General features: G+C 39.2%; 1 protein-coding gene across 1 annotated transcript in view; it reads right to left on the bottom strand.

Annotated features, from left to right (window-relative positions):
• PRKN (parkin RBR E3 ubiquitin protein ligase) overlaps positions 1–19,781 on the bottom strand; it is a 729,755-nt gene that overhangs the window by 94,245 nt on the left and 615,729 nt on the right. The window contains exon 9 of the mRNA XM_075411660.1: positions 13,503–13,652. Within this exon, the coding sequence (XP_075267775.1) occupies positions 13,503–13,652 (150 nt within the window). The remainder of the gene's footprint in view (positions 1–13,502; positions 13,653–19,781) is intronic.

Genomic DNA, 19,781 nt, shown 5'->3' on the forward strand with positions numbered 1-19,781 from the left:
CACAGCTCCTTTCACACCCACGCACCACCATTTCTAGCCACAGTTCATGATACAAGCATCCCAGTTCTGTCTTCACTTATACAAAGATTTAGCAGGCAGTTTGCCATGATTCTGAATATGCACAGCCAAGGCACATATACTCTAATCTACACTTTTACTCCTTTATGCCAGGCCCACCCATCAAAGGATTTAGTAAATAACAGGTTTTCCTATAGGATATGCATTTTCAGACTCTGCTAGGGACCTCTGGAGAACACTCCATTTTACTAGCTGTTAATTTCCATCTCCACCAGCTCACTGGGGACCCAGGAAGCAACCAGAGCTGCGGTGCTGCCTCACACAGTCATGGCTATCAGCAGGGAAAGCAAGTTAATGTCCCTGTTGTCTCCTTCCAGGCTGTTCCCCCAAAATGCAGGAGCAGTTTCTCAGCCTTCAGGTCAAGAGAGGGAGTGAAGTTATTGATGCTCCTGTGAGAGTTTTGAATGTTCAATAAGGTAACACCAAGTCTTCTCAAACCTCACCTTAAGGCTGCTTCCTTGCTGCTCTCGTTTTCCTATTTACTTCTCCTCCATCTCCAGTGAGGATCTTGTGGATTTTAGTTTTGATCTTTTGGTGCTTTTTAAGATTTCAGTTTTCTGATTTAGGTCAAATGTCACCAAAAGACTGTCAACTATAGAAATATTCAACTAATTTTTACTTGCAGAATGACTCTGCTCAGTAAGGTTTTGATATAAGCATCCTTACCATAAAGATTAAGAAATTTCAAAAAGCACATTTAAGAGACATACAAGAAGTTCTGTGAACAAAATAAGGAAATCAAATTTACACTCATTTTCATTTGAAAGGAAAAGTAAGTAGAAAACAAAGTCTTGTCAAGCTTTCTTTAGATATGATAATACTGTAGAACATGTCGCATGCCTATCTTTTATTTGCAAATTATATTTAATATTAAGCAGTGGCTTTAGATTGGTGGCCTAAAAGTCAATCTTTTTTTAATGCAACCATTTCAGGCATGCATTAGAGACTTAGAGACTTACCATTATCATTACTTGGTATTACATATGTGAACATTCTCACTGACATAAAAGAGAAAATGACAGAGATAAATACAAAACATACAACAGCCGTTTGATATTTCTTAATCGAAACAACGCCCAGCTTAACAAGCCTGTTTCACTGCTCACTTAGTCTGAACAAGTGAGCCAGCAGTACCTTTAAACCTTACTCTTCATCTCTTCACTTATGTCTCTTAAGTGTCAGTGGAATAGATTTTCTATCATTGTAGCGATTGTCACTCAATTTAACGTGAGAGCTTCTGGAAAAAAATATAATTAAGTGGCATGAATGACTTAATTTTTGAGAAATATAGCGACAAAATGGAATTAACTGAAACTTGGTTATCCACATATGATTTTCTGCCCTTAGTCAAGGCCTCCATTCCCAGATATATTATATTAGCCTGAACAGAATTTTCCCTTTTCTTCTCCCTTATGATGGTTTTATGAGCACATACTGCATTCTGTTTTTCTATTATTTCCCACTGAATTACAGCTGGTCACTGTTCTCCAAATCTATGTCCTTGCTGTTCACTAAAAATATTATTGGTTTATTGTGTAAAGGATGTCTTTAGTCTGGTCATTATATATATATATAGTTTTATTTTATTTTCATAGTTTGCCCTTGACATTGCAACATTTTCTTTACCCCCTCTATTACAGCTTAGTGACTTTAATATCATTGTTAAGGTTAAGGTGTGACTTCTGTTCTAAACTCACTTTCACAAGCTTGTAACTTTTCCCAGATACTCTCTTTTAGGCTGAGGGGTTTTTATTCTTATGCTTTGTTAGAAGTGGATTTTTGTTTGAAGCTTCATAAGCATCATCTATTTGTCTTCAGTTACCTAACATGAAAAGATAGCAGTTTTGCAGCAATCAAGACAGTTTTCAGATGCTTTTTTTGGACTCTGATAATTGAAAATCAGCTTTGTTTCAGCACTTCAAAATCAGCTTTGATTGTGGAATGGTGGCTTTGCTATCTCTTTGAAATGGTTTTGAAATATTGAAGTTCTGCATGTGACATCATTATTAAATAACTTACTGAAGTAGTAGTGATGAGGAAAGCTGATCTCAGAATAACTCTGTTCTACTTAATATTATTTTTAAAACCTGTTTATTTGCTGTTAGAAAATTACATTTAGCTATAATTTAATTCTTATTAATGACATTACACTCTTCCAGGAGTGTAGCCCAACCAGATGCATTACAGGATGCCCAGTCAATCTAGGTGCTATATAATATATGGAAATAATGCAACCTGTGCAATGAAAAATAAACATTTCTCTGGTACTGGTGAAAAGACAAGCAGTCACTTTGCTTCATTCTACAGACATATTGTTGTAATTACAAAAGAGTATCTGAAAGAGCTTTTGCTTAAAGGTCCAGTAGGAAATCCCATATAGCTGCAAGCCCAAGAGGAGCACTGGGAAGCTGCAGACAGCTTCTTGTCTTCACAAAAAGGCTTTCTTCAGGAAAGTGTTAATGCGCACTACCCCCAGCTTTTCTATGGCCCCTCCCTATGGTATGCTTGTGCTGCGCATTTTGTGCCATTCCTTTTTTCATCACAAAGAGTTTCACACTCTCAGTAAGTAATCATTTTATTCCCTCCACATGGAAAATGCTGTTGTAGCCCTGAAAGAATGAACCTAGAGCCTGGCTGACCAACAGAGAATTTATGTACTTCAGAGAGTCAAGGTGAAATTGAGAAAGAAACTCTTTGGCCATTTCTTTTATCAGCTAATGGAAAAATATAAAAGCTTGCAAACAGTTTTAATTGGGGTACTCTGTTTAGTAAAAAAAAAAAAAAGTAATTACACAGAACATACTTTGGCCCCAAATCTCTATTGCACTTTTTCACCCTGACATCCAATGACGTGATGACTACAAGTGCCATAAAAGCTGTAGAAACCAATGCTTTTTGGGGATCTGTGTGAGCCTTGCGATTTACTTTTGTGTTGGACTACAGGCCAGAATTATACTAGACACATAATGAGAACATTTTTTCTTTAGCATTTAGAACTTCGAATTTTTTTCCCTGGCTAAGCTACAAATGCCAGTAAATACGTTCATTCTAATCTAAGATCTTATTGTTCTGGTCCTATCTTTTTAGTTTGTCATTTCTCAATGATTAAGTGGCTCTTGCATTTTACAATGATGCAACAATGCAATCCAAAGTGCCTCAGGAGGCCTTCATATGAAACTGCATATGAAAGGCAATAAATAAGCTTATTTTCGTTTGTATTTATTTTCCTTTTTGTTCATAAGTGATTTGCTGCATTCAGCTTGTTTTTCTCTTTCCTGTTCAAATACATAAAGTTTTCAGAAGATTGCTCAAATAAACCTCTTACACAATTAGAATCCTGCCTTCGGTGGCTGCCATTCTCAAGCAGCATACCCTCTGCTGATTGCATTATTGTTCCCCCTCCAGCAATTCGGTAATAGATCTGTTTATTCATACCAAATCTTCCATTACCCCTTAGTTCTGCTAATTTACAAATTTATTTGTATTCATCTTACCAATTATAAAACTGCAGTCAGTATATAAACTGTATAAGCAGGAAAGCTCAGGCACCTCTTGTGGTCTGGTACAGACTGTTATAACCAGGATTTTTCAATCCATTAGCTGAAGGAAATACAGGCTGGTTTAAAATGGCTACACTTTGCCATCACCTGCAAAGCATTCCTCTCTACCACAAAAGGGAGATTAATCTTACCCTTTATGTAAGTGGAATAAGAAGTCAGAAGACAGAGCTCCGTTTCCCACACTCGAAGAATTACTGGAAATTCCTATAAACGGTTTATTTCTCTTTCTTTCCTATTGTTCTACTCCATCCCTTTCCAGATGGGTCACATGACCATCCTGGGCTCGGCCAGGACAGGGTGAATTCTCCCCAGGAGGGGGCCCGGCGGGCGGACCCACCCTGGCCAATCAGAGCAGGGCATTCGGTACCACGTGCCGCCAGGCTGGGCTCCGGTTGGGGGAGCGGGGCGGCGGGAAGGCGGCCGCGGCTCTCCGCGATCGGCGGTTTGTGTGGGGTTTCCTCCCGACCCGTGTCCTGTCGTCGTTGTCACTGTTGGTTTTGTTGGCTGTTCTGTTAAACTGCCCTCATCCCCACCACCCTCGAGTTTCTGCCTGCTGCTTCCCATTCTCCTCCCCACCCCGGCGGGGGAGGGGCGGCAGAGCGGCTGCGGGGCCCTTCTGTTGCCGGTCACAGCCAAACTAGAACAGTGATAAAACACTGACCCCTGACTGTCAGACATACTTCCAGGCACTTTGTTGAAGAGGAGAGGAGTAGTAAGAAAAAAGTAGTTCCATGTCCTCTCCAGTCATAAACTTCCATTATATTTAAGGCTTGACAGAATTGTGAGTTCATCTAATATAATCTCCTGAGCATCATAAGCCATTAAACATCACCTAGATACTGCTACGTGGAGCCCAATTATTTTAATTAGACAAGAGCACTTCAGTCGTCAAGAGACTAAACTGTAGTGTGCCACAGGCATAGACCGAAATAGACAAAGATGTCATCAAAGCCTGAGGCTCTTGCAATAACAAGGAATTTCTAGGTGAGAAATGCCCCCAAAATTCCTGGCGATCGTATGTACCTCATCCACCAACTTTGGCACAGAATGTCAAGTCCCTGCCAATGAGAACTCAGAGAAAATTTTGACTTCCCCTTCAAATTTGGTGATCAGTTTAGTCCTGACCTGAGCACCAGAGTACAGAATACTCAATGGATACCTGAGAAAAGGAATCACAGTTGACCAGAGAAGGTAATTTTTTTGAGGCTGTTTTTCCAAGTCTATGTGCTAAAATGAATTTACAGTATGCTGTGGATATTTTAAATTGTGCACATTTTTGCATTTCATCAACTGTAAGACGTTGTTGTTCTCTTTCCAGAGGAAGAAATTTGAAGCTTCAGCTCTGGAATCTGAATATTGAACAAGTGACGAAGTCGAGTGTTTGGTATCTCTAATATGAAAATCCCTAGCACCCTTCCAGGGGGCTGCTTGATGTAAGGACTGAGATTTAGTTGATCCTAAAATCAGCTATCAATGTGATTTTAAAACTGACTCCTATTTTAGCTCAGCCCTGAATTTAAAATGGGTCTCACATGCTTGCAATTTTAGCTCATTCCTATTTCAGACAAATTGGTAAGATTTGGACCATTCATCTTCTGCAAAACGTTGGTTTACAAATCCCAGTCTTGGCTTGTTTACTTTCACAGAGACCAGTTTCTAGGTCTGTGTATCCAGTTTTGACTTATCATTACAAGCAAGAACTTGATTTTATCCTAGTTTTCCCTAATACAATTTCCCTGACTCAAAGACAGTGTTATTCTGCTATCTGTGTTCTCATGATGGATTACAGAGACCAGCGGCCTCCATCCCTTTATCAGGTAACTACCTCTTTTCTCCACCTCCTTGCTCCTTCTTTCTCAGACCACATATGACAGATTTTAAATGGTGAACTACTAGGTAAGCCACAAAATAATAACTCAAGCCAGAACACAGAAGACACTGCACATTCAGTATAAAGTTTTCAATTTGCATGTACAACAGCCGTTTTACAGACGGCTGCACGATGCAGAAATTGGGGAAGACCTATACCCTACATAAATTAAGGGATAGAAAATTTGATGACATAATATGGGACATCCTATAATATTCTGGACATGTAGCAGACAAAACTAATGAAATTTCAATTCTAGCTCAATTAGAGCTGAAAAGACTCACATGTTGTTTTCTAACATTATTTTACCAGCTAGTTCTCCATGATTTGTGAGGTAAAGGAAAAAGCATTTATTCTTCTACCTATTGAACAGACAGCCAGTAATCGATTGTTCTCCTTACAAAAAGTATTTGTTTTGCTTTTGCTAGTCCTATGAACTAATGTGATCTGTGTTATTAATAATGGAAACATTCCCTAGATTGCTTTATCTGCTCACTGCTGACAGCTGAGTTTCATAACAGTCACCAGATCAATGAATTGCAGCACTGCAAGATATGGGCAATGGAAATAATGCACCTTGACAGCAATATATAGCTTGTTAATTGTACAGTGCTATTCTGGGGTAAATGTTTTATTAAAACATAACCATTCTACCACATCTTAAAAAGCCGCATGTTTTTACAGTTCATTTTAAACCACAAAAAACAGTACCAGAAAAAAACTACAAAACCAAAAAGAATTTTGGTCAGTCTGAGGAAGTCTGTCATATTTTAGCAATGAAACAACTTGCTTAGCTACTGAAGCATAATGTGTCAACAAGATGGAATTCCACTTTCTAAAGGCTAGAGTGCCCACTCAGTAGGAGAATGCAATACATGATTACTGCATAGAGTTTGTGGTGCAATACTAGCAACTCAGCATTTAGCAATAATAGAAAATGTCTGTCTCATTGTCATTCCCCTTGAAAAAACTCCCTACACAATACTATGAAACACTCCTGCTGTGAGTTGTTCTCTTAATCTCAGCAATATCTTCAGCTATTACCTTATCCATGGTAATATCTTTCTGGTGAATTTTCTTAAAAGTAAAAATTTAATGACATATGGAACAAATAGAGATACCTGAAATGTAATAACAAAGAGTAACCCTTCAGTTTTACTATGGGTACCAGATAGCAGCTATCTCCTATTTCCATTTTCATGTTCGCAAATGATATAAACGTCTCAAGGTCGTGTCTCTTCTGAATTACTCCTCTGTTTTTCAAAACCTCAGAGCCTCTTATTTCTGCTCCTGCTACAACTTTCATTCTCATCTTAAAACTGAGACAAAAATTCAGATTATTGTGCACACAGCCCTTCTTCACCCATGACCTTTTATTCATCTGATTATAAAATTAAGAAGATTTTTTTCAGTACAAATATCTTCAAAGATTGTCATGAACTACCATTACTCATCTTGACTATCTTTACATCTTGAAGTATTTTAAAAGATGCCTATTTTCTCTTTAAATATATTCAAGATTTTTCTGGTACTGTAATGAAAAAGCAAAATACACGTCTTGAACCAAACATTTATATCTACATCTCTGTTTGAAAATAAAGTCTTATAGGTTAGTCAGACTTTTAAACATTTTGATCAGGCAAGATATATGGCATAATGTGCCAAAAGCAGACACAAGAGGGATAGAAATTGCACAAAGTACCTGCTTATCATGACAATACATTGCATTAGAGCTGAACTTCACAACGAAAGTCTTATAACTGCCAGATGTGGAAACTGCTTTTCACTTCTAGACTGGGGTACTCTTACAAACTATTATGCACTTTCATACAGATGAAATAGTTCTGAACATGTATTTGCAAGCTACTTCAGGTCCCAGAGTATAAGTGCACTTACATACCACTCCAACCAAGATATAAATCAAATAAACAACCTCACTCCAGAAGTTTAGGAGGACACACCCAACTAGCAAAATCATTATCTGTCACTCCAATCTTCAAAAAGGGCAAGAAGGAGGACACAGGGAACTACAGGCCGGTCAGCCTCACCTCCATCCCGGGAAAGGTGATGGAGCAGCTTATCCTGGAGGCCATCATCAAGCAAGTGGAAGAAAATAAGTTTATCAGGAGTAGTCAGCATGGACTCACCAAGGGGAAATCATGCCTGACCAATCTAATAGCTTTCTACAATGACATGACTGGCTGGGTAGATGAAGGGAGAGCCGTGGATGTTGTCTACCTCGACTTCAGCAAGGCTTTCGACACAGTCTCCCATGATATCCTCCTAGGGAAGCTGAGGAAGTGTGGGCTGGATGAGTGGTCGGTGAAGTGGATTGAGAACTGGCTGAATGGCAGAACTCAGAGGGTTGTCATCAGCAGCGCTGAGTCTAGTTGGAGGCTGGTAACTAGTGGTGTCCCCCAGGGGTCAGTACTGGGCCCAGTCTTGTTGAACTTCTTCATCAACGACCTGGATGAAGAGTTAGAATGTACCCTCAGCAAGTTTGCTGATGACACCAAACTGGGAGGTGTGGTAGACACAGCGCAAGGCTGTGCTGCCATTCAGCGTGACCTGGATAGGCTGGAAAGCTGGGCAGAGAGGAACCTGACGAAGTTCAACAAGGGCAAGGGCAGGGTCCTGCACCTGGGGAGGAACAACCCCATGCACCAGTACAGGCTGGGGGCGGACCTGCTGGAGAGCAGCTCTGTGGAGAGGGACCTGGGTGTCCTGGTGGACGACAGGTTGACCATGAGCCAGCAGCGTGCCCTGGCTGCCAAGAAAGCCAATGGGATCCTGGGGTGCATCAAGAAGAGTGTGGCCAGCAGGACGAGGGAGGTTCTCCTTCCCCTCTACACTGCCCTGGTGAGGCCTCATCTGGAGTACTGTGTCCAGTTCTGGGCTCCCCAGTTCAAGAAAGATGAAGAGCTACTGGAGAGAGTCCAGCGGAGGGCTACAAGGATGGTGAGGGGACTGGAGCATCTCCCCTACGAGGAGAGGCTGAGGGAGCTGGGCTTGATCAGCCTGAAGAAGAGAAGGCTGCGAGGGGACCTAATAAATGCTTATAAATATCTGAAGGGTGGGTGTCAGGAGGATGGGGCCAAGCCCTTTTCAGTGGTGCCCAGTGACAGGACAAGGGGCAATGGGCACAAACTGAGGCACAGGAAGTTCCGTCTGAACATGAGGAAGAACTTCTTTCCTCTGAGGGTGACGGAGCACCGGAACAGGCTGCCCAGGGAGGTTGTGGAGTCTCCTTCTCTGGAGATATTCAAGACCCGCCTGGACAACGTCCTGTGCAGCCTGCTGTAGGTGACCCTGCTTCAGCAGGAGGGTTGGACTAGATGACCCACAGAGCTCCCTTCCAACCCCTACCATTCTATGATTCTGTGATTCTGTGAATTATCAAAATTAAGTGAATAGGAACTTGTTGCTTGGAATTTTTATAATTCAGATTTTTCTCCTCAAAACAAAGTATTTTTCCCAATTATTCAGGGTTCACCTACATGCATATTATTGTGTTTAACAAAGACATCACTGAAAATGAAGCATGCATGCTAAGAAATGCACGAACAGGAGATAATGTACCACAAAAAAGAGCTTTGCAAACAACAGGAATATACATTGCACTTCTCACGTAACTATTCCAGTGTGTCCTTTATTCTATTTAGCTTTCTGGAAAGGCAGACAATTATTAATTCTACAAATATGCTGCAATTGCTTTTGGCATGTGCTTCCTTAGCCATGGAAGAAGAATGCAAGAAGAAATCAACGGGAAAAAATTGCTGGGAAGAGTGAAATTGCCTTACAGATTTTGTTCTATGTAATACAATGGCCTAGGAATTCTATATATAAGGAAGACATGGTATTTATATCTATTGATTTTTCAGGGACCTCCTGCAGTCTGCAGCCTTAGAATTTCACCTGTCCTAGAAGGGAATACATCTTTTCCGAAATCTTGATGTTCTTCAATGGCCTTATGCTTACACAACAGTAAATACGGTGTAAAAGAGGGGAAATAACCCAATTTTTGTGCTCCCTTTGCAAGGCTATAAAGCTTTCTTTATCATTGCACTTCTAATACACTAAGGTTGAGTACTCACTTGCAAACTGGAGTTTCACATTAGGGGATCTAAATGAAGGGCCACAAAAACAATTATGACAGCTTGTTCCTAAGACCATTTAAATTGTTACCCAGACCTGAAGATAGTTTAGAGTGGTCTCAGGAATTCCATGAACCTGGCTATAGCTTGCAGAGTCAGGTCTCCTAGCAAGGGATTATCAAAGCACAGAGGATCTCTGGAAATACATTCTTCTTGCTTACATAGACTATGCTAGGAATGAGTAAACTCAAGGAGAAAAGACTGACCGAGGCTCTATCTCAACTATCCCAAATCTCCTGTTTCACCCCATTCCAGGGATAGGCCAACTGATACTGCATGCTGCAAAATGTTCATACTGTCGTGGAGCAAGGGCTGGGACGCAATCACACATTAGTCAGTTATCATTCCACTGAAAGATACTGACAGTGGATGTTTTGCAAGACAGATGAGTTGTATGTGTAGAAACCGAGGCAATACTTTTTAATAAACAAGTAGTATAGTCCCTTTTGAAGCTCCATTCTAACCTGCTTAACTCAAAACTTTAATATGTAGGAAATAATATGTCAGTATAACATAAAACAAGACCAAAATGTTTTATTCATAAAGCTTTTGTATGCCTTGATTACTACAGCTTCTCTTGTACCCAGGCCAGCTGGTACAATATGTACTGTCTTCTATGTTTTGTTGCTGTTTTCTCATATTAAATATGTCAAAATTTTATATCTGAGCAATAAAAGTTAGTAACACAGGTCTGATGCATAGTAATGAAGGCAGAACAACAGTTTATAATGGTAATCTCTTGGTAAATCAATTAATATGTTTATGGCTAGTGGTAAAAAATACGAAAGATTAGGCAAGAGTGAGGTCAGTGAGTGGCACTACAACATGGCTTAGGACTATCCATAACCATTAAAAAGATACCTGCATGCTACTTTTCAAGTCAAAATAAATCTCTCTTGTTCTATTTCTTTGCCAGAAAGCTTGAATAGATAGCAGTGCCTGACTGCAGAGGGTACATACGGTGATGCTTAAATTCAAACCTCTCGCGCCTCACCTTTTTAGTACTGTTCTGTCTAGATATTTACTAGGCTGTTTCTGGGCCCCACATATTGCTGTTTCCAAATTTCCTGAGACAAAGCAAAATTCACCATCTTTAACTTTCCCAAAGGCCCTTTTAGCAAAGTAAGAGCACTCTTGGAGACTCGCATTTAGCTTTGGCACCGATAGCAATGACTTTGTGAAAAGAGAGTCTAGTTCCTCATTTCACACACCAAAGAAAGAAACTGTGGAAGGCAAAATATCTGTATCCTAGCTTGGCTCAGTCACCTGTTCATTTTGCAATGCTCTTTCAGATTTGGTTGGAGTCCTTACGTGTTTGAGACTGCCTCACATAGTTTTCTTTCTGAATAACGGAATATTCATTTTGCTTCAGTCCCTGGTGGCCAGCATATTCTCTATTTGGTTTCTTCTACCTCTGCTTTCCTAAAAAGGCTGCTGAAACCCCTTTTGATTTACTGTCTCGATTTTCTGTTGAAAACCTATGCCTTCTCCCTCCCTTGATCCATCTCATCAGTTAACCAAAATCCTCATCTACTCGACAGCTGTTAGCTACCCTCATACTGCAGTTCAGACCTGAACAATCAATTTCTCCTGTGCAGTAGACAACTATTTCTTTACAAGGGCTTTTGGGTGAATAACAGACCATTTCTGTCAGATGTAACTTCTGCTGTTACCAATATGTTACCAACTCGGAACTTTACATAAAGACAGAGGTTCAAATACTCCAAAAGAGACTCTACATGTCTAAAGTACAGCTTGAAGGATGACATAGATATTCATATAGACTATTCAGATACACATTGCCTTCCTTATTTCTTTGCTTACCAGCTTCAGCAAGGAATGGGTCTCTAACCCAAGCTGTACAGGTAAGTATTGCAAGGTATCTTTCACTACCTTTGCTTGGATGGACAAAAGAGGTGTTCTTAATCTTCGGCCTTTCTTTGAGCACATAAATCATTGTGTACACTCATGAGGAAACCTAAAGCTCTGAAGTGGATGTGACTGGATTCCATAAATAAGAGTGGAAGGCCTTCACATTAAAAAAAGCCAGGTTTTGTCTGGGAAAAACCCCACCATAGTTTAACTTTCTGAATAGAAAACACTCAAACTGACTACAGAAAACAGAAATAAATAGCTTTCCTAACTGTCTTGGTGTCCTTGCAGGTGAATCCTTGCCTTCAGCCAGTTTTCTCACTGGCAGCTGACTTCAATGCTAGGACCCTCACCACAGGACATCTGTGACAAATATTCCTTGAGGTTACCATTTGTCAGGGTGCAAAGAAAAGTTCAAAGACATGTATTTTCACCCTGTTCCATTATAGATTCTGAGGAAGAGCCTTAATGTTACCAAAATTTGGCTTACAGACCAGCCTCTTGCTTCTGATTTCAGCCTCAATGAATTGTACCCCCTAATATTCAACATGCCACGCAATTCGCAACAAAGTGCGAGGTTAAATTCAAGACTGCAGATCTAGTCACGAAGAAAGCACAGCACAGAGTCCATAAAAAGAAACAGAGCAGTTTGCTAAACCAGGCAATACATCAATCCTTTATGCCATGTACACCTTATTTACAGGGCATTTGCAGATTCAGAATGACGATGAATGAAGCTGCAAAACACAGTTTGATTTTCATCACTTGAAGTCAGAGAGAAGAGTAAAAATTATTTGTGATTTTATCTTTTTTAACCAATCCCTAATAGTTAATCTGGAGGCATTTATTTTTGTTTATTCAGTCTTGTTTCTTATTACTTTCCCACCTTCTGCTTTATTTTATAGCCCTATGTCTGCTCAGTGAGCCTGGGGAGTACTCTGCTTTACATGCACCACTGCATGGACAGATAGGAAGTTTTACCAAGGTCGACAGATGCTAACCTACTCACAGAAGACAAGTGACTGCGACTCCCTAGTTCAGCAAACAATTATTCTTCTATGGTATCAGTTTGGACAACAGCAGAACTGCAATAAAAAGTGGATTTTCCACAAGAAAGACAACAGCAAAAGCATGATAATATTTTATAAATAGAGATATTTTCTCTTCTCTCATAGTCTGAATGGAATTCAGTAATGATACCAAGCATGGAAAGATCATTTTGTACAAACATCAGTTAGTCACTCTGACCTAACATTTAATAGGTTGTTTTAGATATAGATTTATCTCTACATATTTCTACTTGCGCCAAAGTTTGATTCTTGTAAGGTACCTGTTATTACTACTACCAAAAAAAATCACTGATCCATACGGTTTGACCTCTTAGAAAAAACATTTTCAAGTGTCATCTGTTTTTGTTTTCCAGAAATCCACCATTACTTGTGCATTTTCCCTGCTTAAAAGCAATTTTTATGAGAGAACAAAAATATTTCTGTATTTCTTTTTGTCATGTATCTTCAAATGTGTAAGCAATGTCACTACAGTATTGCAGACTGGTCATTCTCACTCTCTCCTTTTTCTGTTACTTATAAAGAAAGTTGGTGTTAATATAATAACGAGTGGTTTGCACAAGATCCTGTTCATTTTTGCTGAGTACTAGGAGAAGAAAGTCAAAGCGCATTTGGATTGTCATTTGCACAGTTCAATTTCTTACAGTAATACCCAGCAACTTCTCAAATCAAATAAAGCAAAGAATTCTAGAATGGATATAGTCTACACTATGAAGTCATCTTTCTTAAGCCATGGTGCTGTATTTAAATTGTTTATTGAGCTACAGTATCCCAGTCTGGTATGAAAAGCGATTCAGAGTCACTGATGGAAAAGGAAAAAAACGATTTCCCTCCTCTTTTTCTAACATTGTACAATATCAATCACTTCCCACACCACTAGCAGGAAAATGTGCGTTCTTACCCCGCAGCCTATTCCGTTGCCTGGTTCACACATGATTTTCCTCACTCCTGGTTCAGGAAGCAAACCTGCTCCGCAGCCGGGAGTTGGACACAGCACTCCTCCCATCTGCAGCACGCACTCCTCGGCCCCATAGCGCTGGTAGCGGTTGTACTGCAATACAAAAGACTGCTATTAAACTTCCAACAGCATGCAAGCCCCCAAACTTTGAGCTTGAACCTATCCCACAAAATCAAGCCAACCGTCCTAATGTCTCTCACATGCCAAGTTCAGGTTATTTGTCAAAAGTATCGTGTCGCTCCGCTCCAGCTCACATCATATGCATCATTTTCTGACTCGCAGCTATCATTTTCACCACCAGAAAATTGTGTGGGATATCAAAATCAGGAAAACAGCATGTTGTTTCTGTAAGTAACCTTAAGAACTCTTATACTGCTATAAAAAAATTGTTGTAAACATCATAAATACAGTCCAACAACAGATACTGATAAATGCTGCACAGAGATTGAAAAGAAACCCACAACCCCCCCCAGGATCTACAGCTAGACGTACAGTATAATGCTTTAGAGCTAAAGGTTTGTAAAAATTGCCCAGCCAACTTCATTTTCAAAACAAATTTCATGAAAGTGATTGGCAAGATAATTGTCTGATATATATTTATTTAAATGTTAGGTGTAGTTTTTTTCCAGGGTCTCCCAGGATAGTTTTTGCAGTTTTCATTTCACCCCATCCCAATAGCCTAAAAGGCTATGGAAATGCCTCAATTTTAATGATGGAAACACTGACACACAGCAGTATTAAATAACATGCTCACTGTATCCTCACTGACAAAAACTCCCACTCTAAAATGAGTGATGCCATTGCAACAACTTTCCATGGTCTAATTTACCCTGCTTTCAGCTGGAGATAAGCTGTGCAATTTCCATGCTGTGCAGATGTAAATCACATCCACTCTATGGTTCTGTGTTGGTGCAGTTCCACACTGGTGGCTATATAACCACTGTAAACCAGGCTTCAGATTCACCTGCAAATCTGGTCTACTGTAGAGTGAAATAAATGAAAGCATTTGGTCTTAACAGTCCCAAAGAAAACAGGAAAATCCGAAAGGCCAAAGAGGAAAGAAGTGGTATGAATTTTCTCCATGAATGGAATGACTTTATGGTGTGCTAAAGGAACAAAACAGAGCCTTATGTAGTATAAATACAGCAGTATTTAGTGCTTCATGAACTTCTATCACATAACTGCTCATGAAAATCCCGTTCCCTTTTTTTTGGGGGGGATAGCAAATAAAAAATTCTTTCTCCAGTCAGCACCCCTCTCCAAAGAAATCCCACATGGAAAAAACTGAAGCACTAGGACCAAAACCTTATATACAAAGCATTCAAAGAAGAATTTTAAATTACAAAGGGGCTCCAGCGCGCGTTTTCTGGGTACATTTAAGAAGATTCTTCTGCAAATGTTTTTATAACATGTCTTGTTACACTGGGTTCTTAAAAATGGTATGCGACTTATTAAAACACTATAATATATAGACACAAAAGTGTTGCATCACAGAAAAAGAAAAATACCAAACTGAAAGTATCTACCTTTGTCAATTAACAAAAAATCCAAACAAACTTCCCCTCAAAAAAAAGCAAAACCTAAAAGGAGACAAAGCCTTCAAAATATCTGTCAGTCTATGAATGACAGCCAGAAATCCTGAATTAAAGATCTTGGATCTGGAAAATACCAGTGTTTTGAGAAATGTACAAGACATGTCTGTAAAGTCTCCTTGAATGTGGGGGCTCATGAAGTCAATTGGTGTTTTTCTATGTTATTACTATGCTCGAACCTAGGGTAGTGGCATAAATATTTGAAGTTAGACTCTATCAATTTTCAGCAAAGTTTGTGATCCTTATGCTAAGTGCATGCTGAATGCTCTGAGTCGTTCTGCTGGCCTTGAGCAGAAATATGGGTAACCACAGCTGCAAAACTCTCCTGATTTTCCTTCAGGGCAGAGATGGGACCTGAAGGTGTAGAAGGTGACTGTCTTACCCCATTAAGAGGGAACATTGTGCTGGATGTGGGATTGTTAGCAGCTTCTCATTATGGAGGCAAACACCACTGACACTGTAGCTGATATTCTGTCAGCATTTCCATTATAAATTCTCAGCTGAAAAAAAGGATACGCTTTCCAGTCATTACATTGCATAAGAGGGCATGGAGAGATTCCTCCTGTCTCCTGTCCTTTTTTTTTGATACACAAAAATGGAAGACAGAAAAGATGGGAAACAATCTGTCTTGTTACAGAAAGTTACAGAAAGGAAATGTTCAGTCTACCTACTGGCAAGGTGGACAAAGCTGTCATATTCTGTCCAACAAATCTGTCATTTTATACTAGTTTTAGCACAGGACATGTCAAATCAGTATAGCACTCTCATCAGTGATTTTCACACTATAAAACCCCCTAAAATAATCAATTTCAAGACAGGAAATATCCTACTAAATGCATTTGCACATCTCGAAATCTAGTTACCAGCCTGTTTTCTGCCTACAAAGTCTAGATATGTTTATAAGAGGTCATTTTCCAATTTATTTCTCCTTGTGCCTGTACATTAGCTCACTTAAAACCCAGCAACCAACTAAAATGTAGCACCAGAATGTATATGCGTTTGCTGCCATATCACAGTCAAACATAACATATGAGGATTTATATTCTTTAGTCAGTGGCTTGAAACAAAATGACTCACTTTACATTAAGGGTGCATTTATAAAAGGCTTGTAAAGGACCAAAACACTTATTCATGAATTATTAATTAACCATTTGCATAGAGTGACAGATTATATCTATTAGAGGCATTTTCTCCTATATACCACAGCCATACACATCACACAGGACAGTGCAATCAACATGCTTAAAGCAAGTCAATTTTCAAAAGCTTTTAAACATCTTTGGAGTCCATAATGTATCTATGATCACATGTCTGGACGAGTTATTTAGGGATATTCCCGCAGACAACCACCACTGGTTTACTTTGCCTCTTATTCTTAACTGGAGGTTTAAAGTAGGATTCATTTCATTTAGTTTGGATTTCCAAAGTGATGATGCCTGTAGTTGCACTGGTTGCTTAGACTCCTTTTATAATTAACAGGAGAGATAAGATGCAATTCATCTTTTCTCTTTTAGATTTGTACATCAGCATGAGAAGAGCTAAGCCCTGGAGTGTTCTGTTCTATTAACAATAGAGAGAGATCAGACAATTTGCTAGACATTGATATGTGAAATTAGGTGGTTCCCACAATAGCTGCTTCAGTTCCAATAATTTTGATCTGAAGTCACCTGGCCTAAGCTATTTTTGAAACCAAGGTTTAGGTACCTAAATAGCTTAGACTGTGAGCGACCTCACACAATTTTAGCTCTTCAAAAATTAAACATCTAACCAAACAAGTCATATAGGCTCCATATTTACTGAATGAGAAGAAACAAGATCCCAAGAAGAGAATTTATCCTGACTTGTATGTGATGTCTAAGATAGGTAGGATGAATCACCCTGTGGAAGTGCTATAGTTGAAGCTGAGAAAACTAACTTAGGCTAGATATGTAACACATAAAGAGCTGTCATTACAAGATGAATCTAATTCTTCTGTACATTAAAAATATTTCACAATATCTATTAATTATTATCAATGCGCCTCCTATTTAGAGATACACCCATCGTGTAAAATGGTTCTGCATTCTACAAGGAGGAAAAACATCTCAAATTATTTTCAGGAAAAACCTCTCACGAAGTTTAATATATGGGGAACTTGAGTGATCTGGCATTCATGGCACCTGATTTCCATTCCCGGCAGCAGCACAGCCTTCTTGTGGTTTTCACATAAGTCACTTAATCTATGCTTCTCATCAGTTCCCCATTTGTAAAGAGGAAGAATGATACTTGCTGATTTCACTTTAGTGGTAAGAGGCAAAATCCATTAATAGTCATGAGGACATCAAATACTATGATAATGAGGGGCATAAAATTACACAGAAATCACCAGCCATCTACTGCTGCTAGAAAGCAGCTTTAGAGCAAAGCCTGTCAAACATTTATTTGCTACTGTAATAAGGTCCTCAGAAATGCAAGTAGGTAAATAGTTGCTGGATTCACCATAGAACCATATGTTTCAACGCTTGTTTGGAAAAAAAAAAAAGACTTTAAAAATATGGTTTACTTCAAAACACTAGTGCTAAGACAGCTAAAGTTACATGAACAAGACAGACGTAAAACATGCGGGGTTTTTTTTCTCTGAAAACTGCATCCGTTTGTGAACTTTCCCCTCAGTTTGTGAATTGTCCCAGTCAGCTCAATTCTATACTTTTCATGGAATAAAATCTTGAGTGGAAGAAATTCCCATCTCTTTTTATGGTATTTCAATCATATCATGAAGTTCTTTTGTGCAATCTTTGCTTGTAAAGACTTGTCAGGGCCTTTAGAAATGACAGTTATAAATGATTATAAATTATAGAATGACAAAGACATGGAGGCTGGATAACTGTAACCATTTATCCCTTACTCCCCATTTTCCAAACTGGGATGGTTTCCCTTCAGTCTTAGAATAGTAACAGGTTTTCAACCAGTGGAATTTCAGTCATCTAATGTTGTAAATCAAGGGTAATATAAATTAAATCATTGGGCTGACATAGGAATAAAACAAGTTTAGCTATGGATTGCAGTCTTTTCAGTTACATTGAAATTCAGATACTAAGACAAAACTGAAATGCACCTGGATGCACAAAACTCTTGCAAAATACACTTCGTGAACACGTGGTTGTTATTTAATTTGCAAGTTACACTTTAATACCATAGAATCATAGAATGGTTTGGGTTGGAAGGAACCTTAAAATATTATCTATTCCAACCCCTGCTGCCACAGCATACATGCCTTGTGCTATTTTTATTCTGCTTGTACACTCAGGACACAGTTTTCTTTGTTTTCCTTTTTTTTCCTCACACCTAACAGCATCTGCTCAGTAGTAGGCTTGCAGCGAACTTTGGACAAAGTTTAACAGTAGATGTCAAGCCAAAAATTCTAATCTCTGAAGGGTAATTCAATTACTTGTTTCTTTTAGCCGCATGTAACGGTCTCAAAGGAAAGAAAATCTACTTTGTGGAGTCAGATTGTTTTTACTGCTCCTATAAATCAAACAACCATCTGTGTGTTTCAAAATTGGATTGTGGAAGTTATTAGTCCATAATACAGACTAAGCACTTTATTTATATGTATTATACACATACAAAAACCCAAGAATTAGTTTTGTAATATAAGTAGGCAACTTCAAGTACAAAACCCTTAGTACTAATTGGACTAGTAAAAATAACTACAAAAGTGTCATCTAAAATACAGATCAAAAAGAGATGGATTGACGTGGCTTTCCAATACAGGTCTCCTTACTGTATTTTTCCTGAGTTAGCAGGCTCCTCTGCTAGCCAGTGGTAGGATAGGAAGAGCAAGTTCAGAGCATCAGCTCCTTCTTGTTCCCACAGGAGCACTGCCAAGGAGACCAGAAAAAGAACCACCTTCTAGGGGGCTAGAATTTGCCTGACTTTGGAAAGCCATGGAAAATTGGGTAAGGCAGTCTCAAGAAAGTATTTAGATAAGAAACCCCTGACTGGATCAATGCAACATAATTCACGGACAAAATTAAACTGGAGTAGAGAGAGGAAAAGAAAGACTGCAGTTTTCAGAATGATATGAAAGAAAGCACAAGGTGAGGATTATGAAAGTAGAAAACAAAGAATACTGAGAAGACAGAACACGAGCAGGTTGTATTGCAAGTAAAACTGAATATATGAGAGACATTACGATGCAATGAAGAAAGTGGACTAAGCACAGTGTATGGCTTGGCTACTGCAAGTTTGTGATCTTCCAGTAGGTATCTGCAGGAACAGTCTGAATAGACTGAATGCTCAAGACAAACATTCAGTTCTTTCCAATGCTTGAGGAGCTTGAATCCACATTCCTTTCTCCGCTACAAGCAACAAACACCAAGGTTCTAACTGATGCAAGGAAATCTTTTCAGCTGCTGCTGCTGCAAATTGTGCAACTGAGATTCTCTGGAGTAGAAACTGGCTCCCAGGAATTCCACATCTCAGACCACAACAGTAAATACATGCATATTCCACGAAAGCAGATCAAAGTCATCCAAGGGATGGAAGAAGTCCCATTTTCTACATCCACGTGAGACCCTGAACACTGGGGTTCAAATCCTCTCTCTGAATTTAATAAAAAGTGAGTGGAAGAGAATTCCACTATTTTAAG

This window comes from Opisthocomus hoazin, chromosome 2, assembly GCF_030867145.1.
Source record: "Opisthocomus hoazin isolate bOpiHoa1 chromosome 2, bOpiHoa1.hap1, whole genome shotgun sequence".
NCBI lineage: Eukaryota > Metazoa > Chordata > Aves > Opisthocomiformes > Opisthocomidae > Opisthocomus > Opisthocomus hoazin.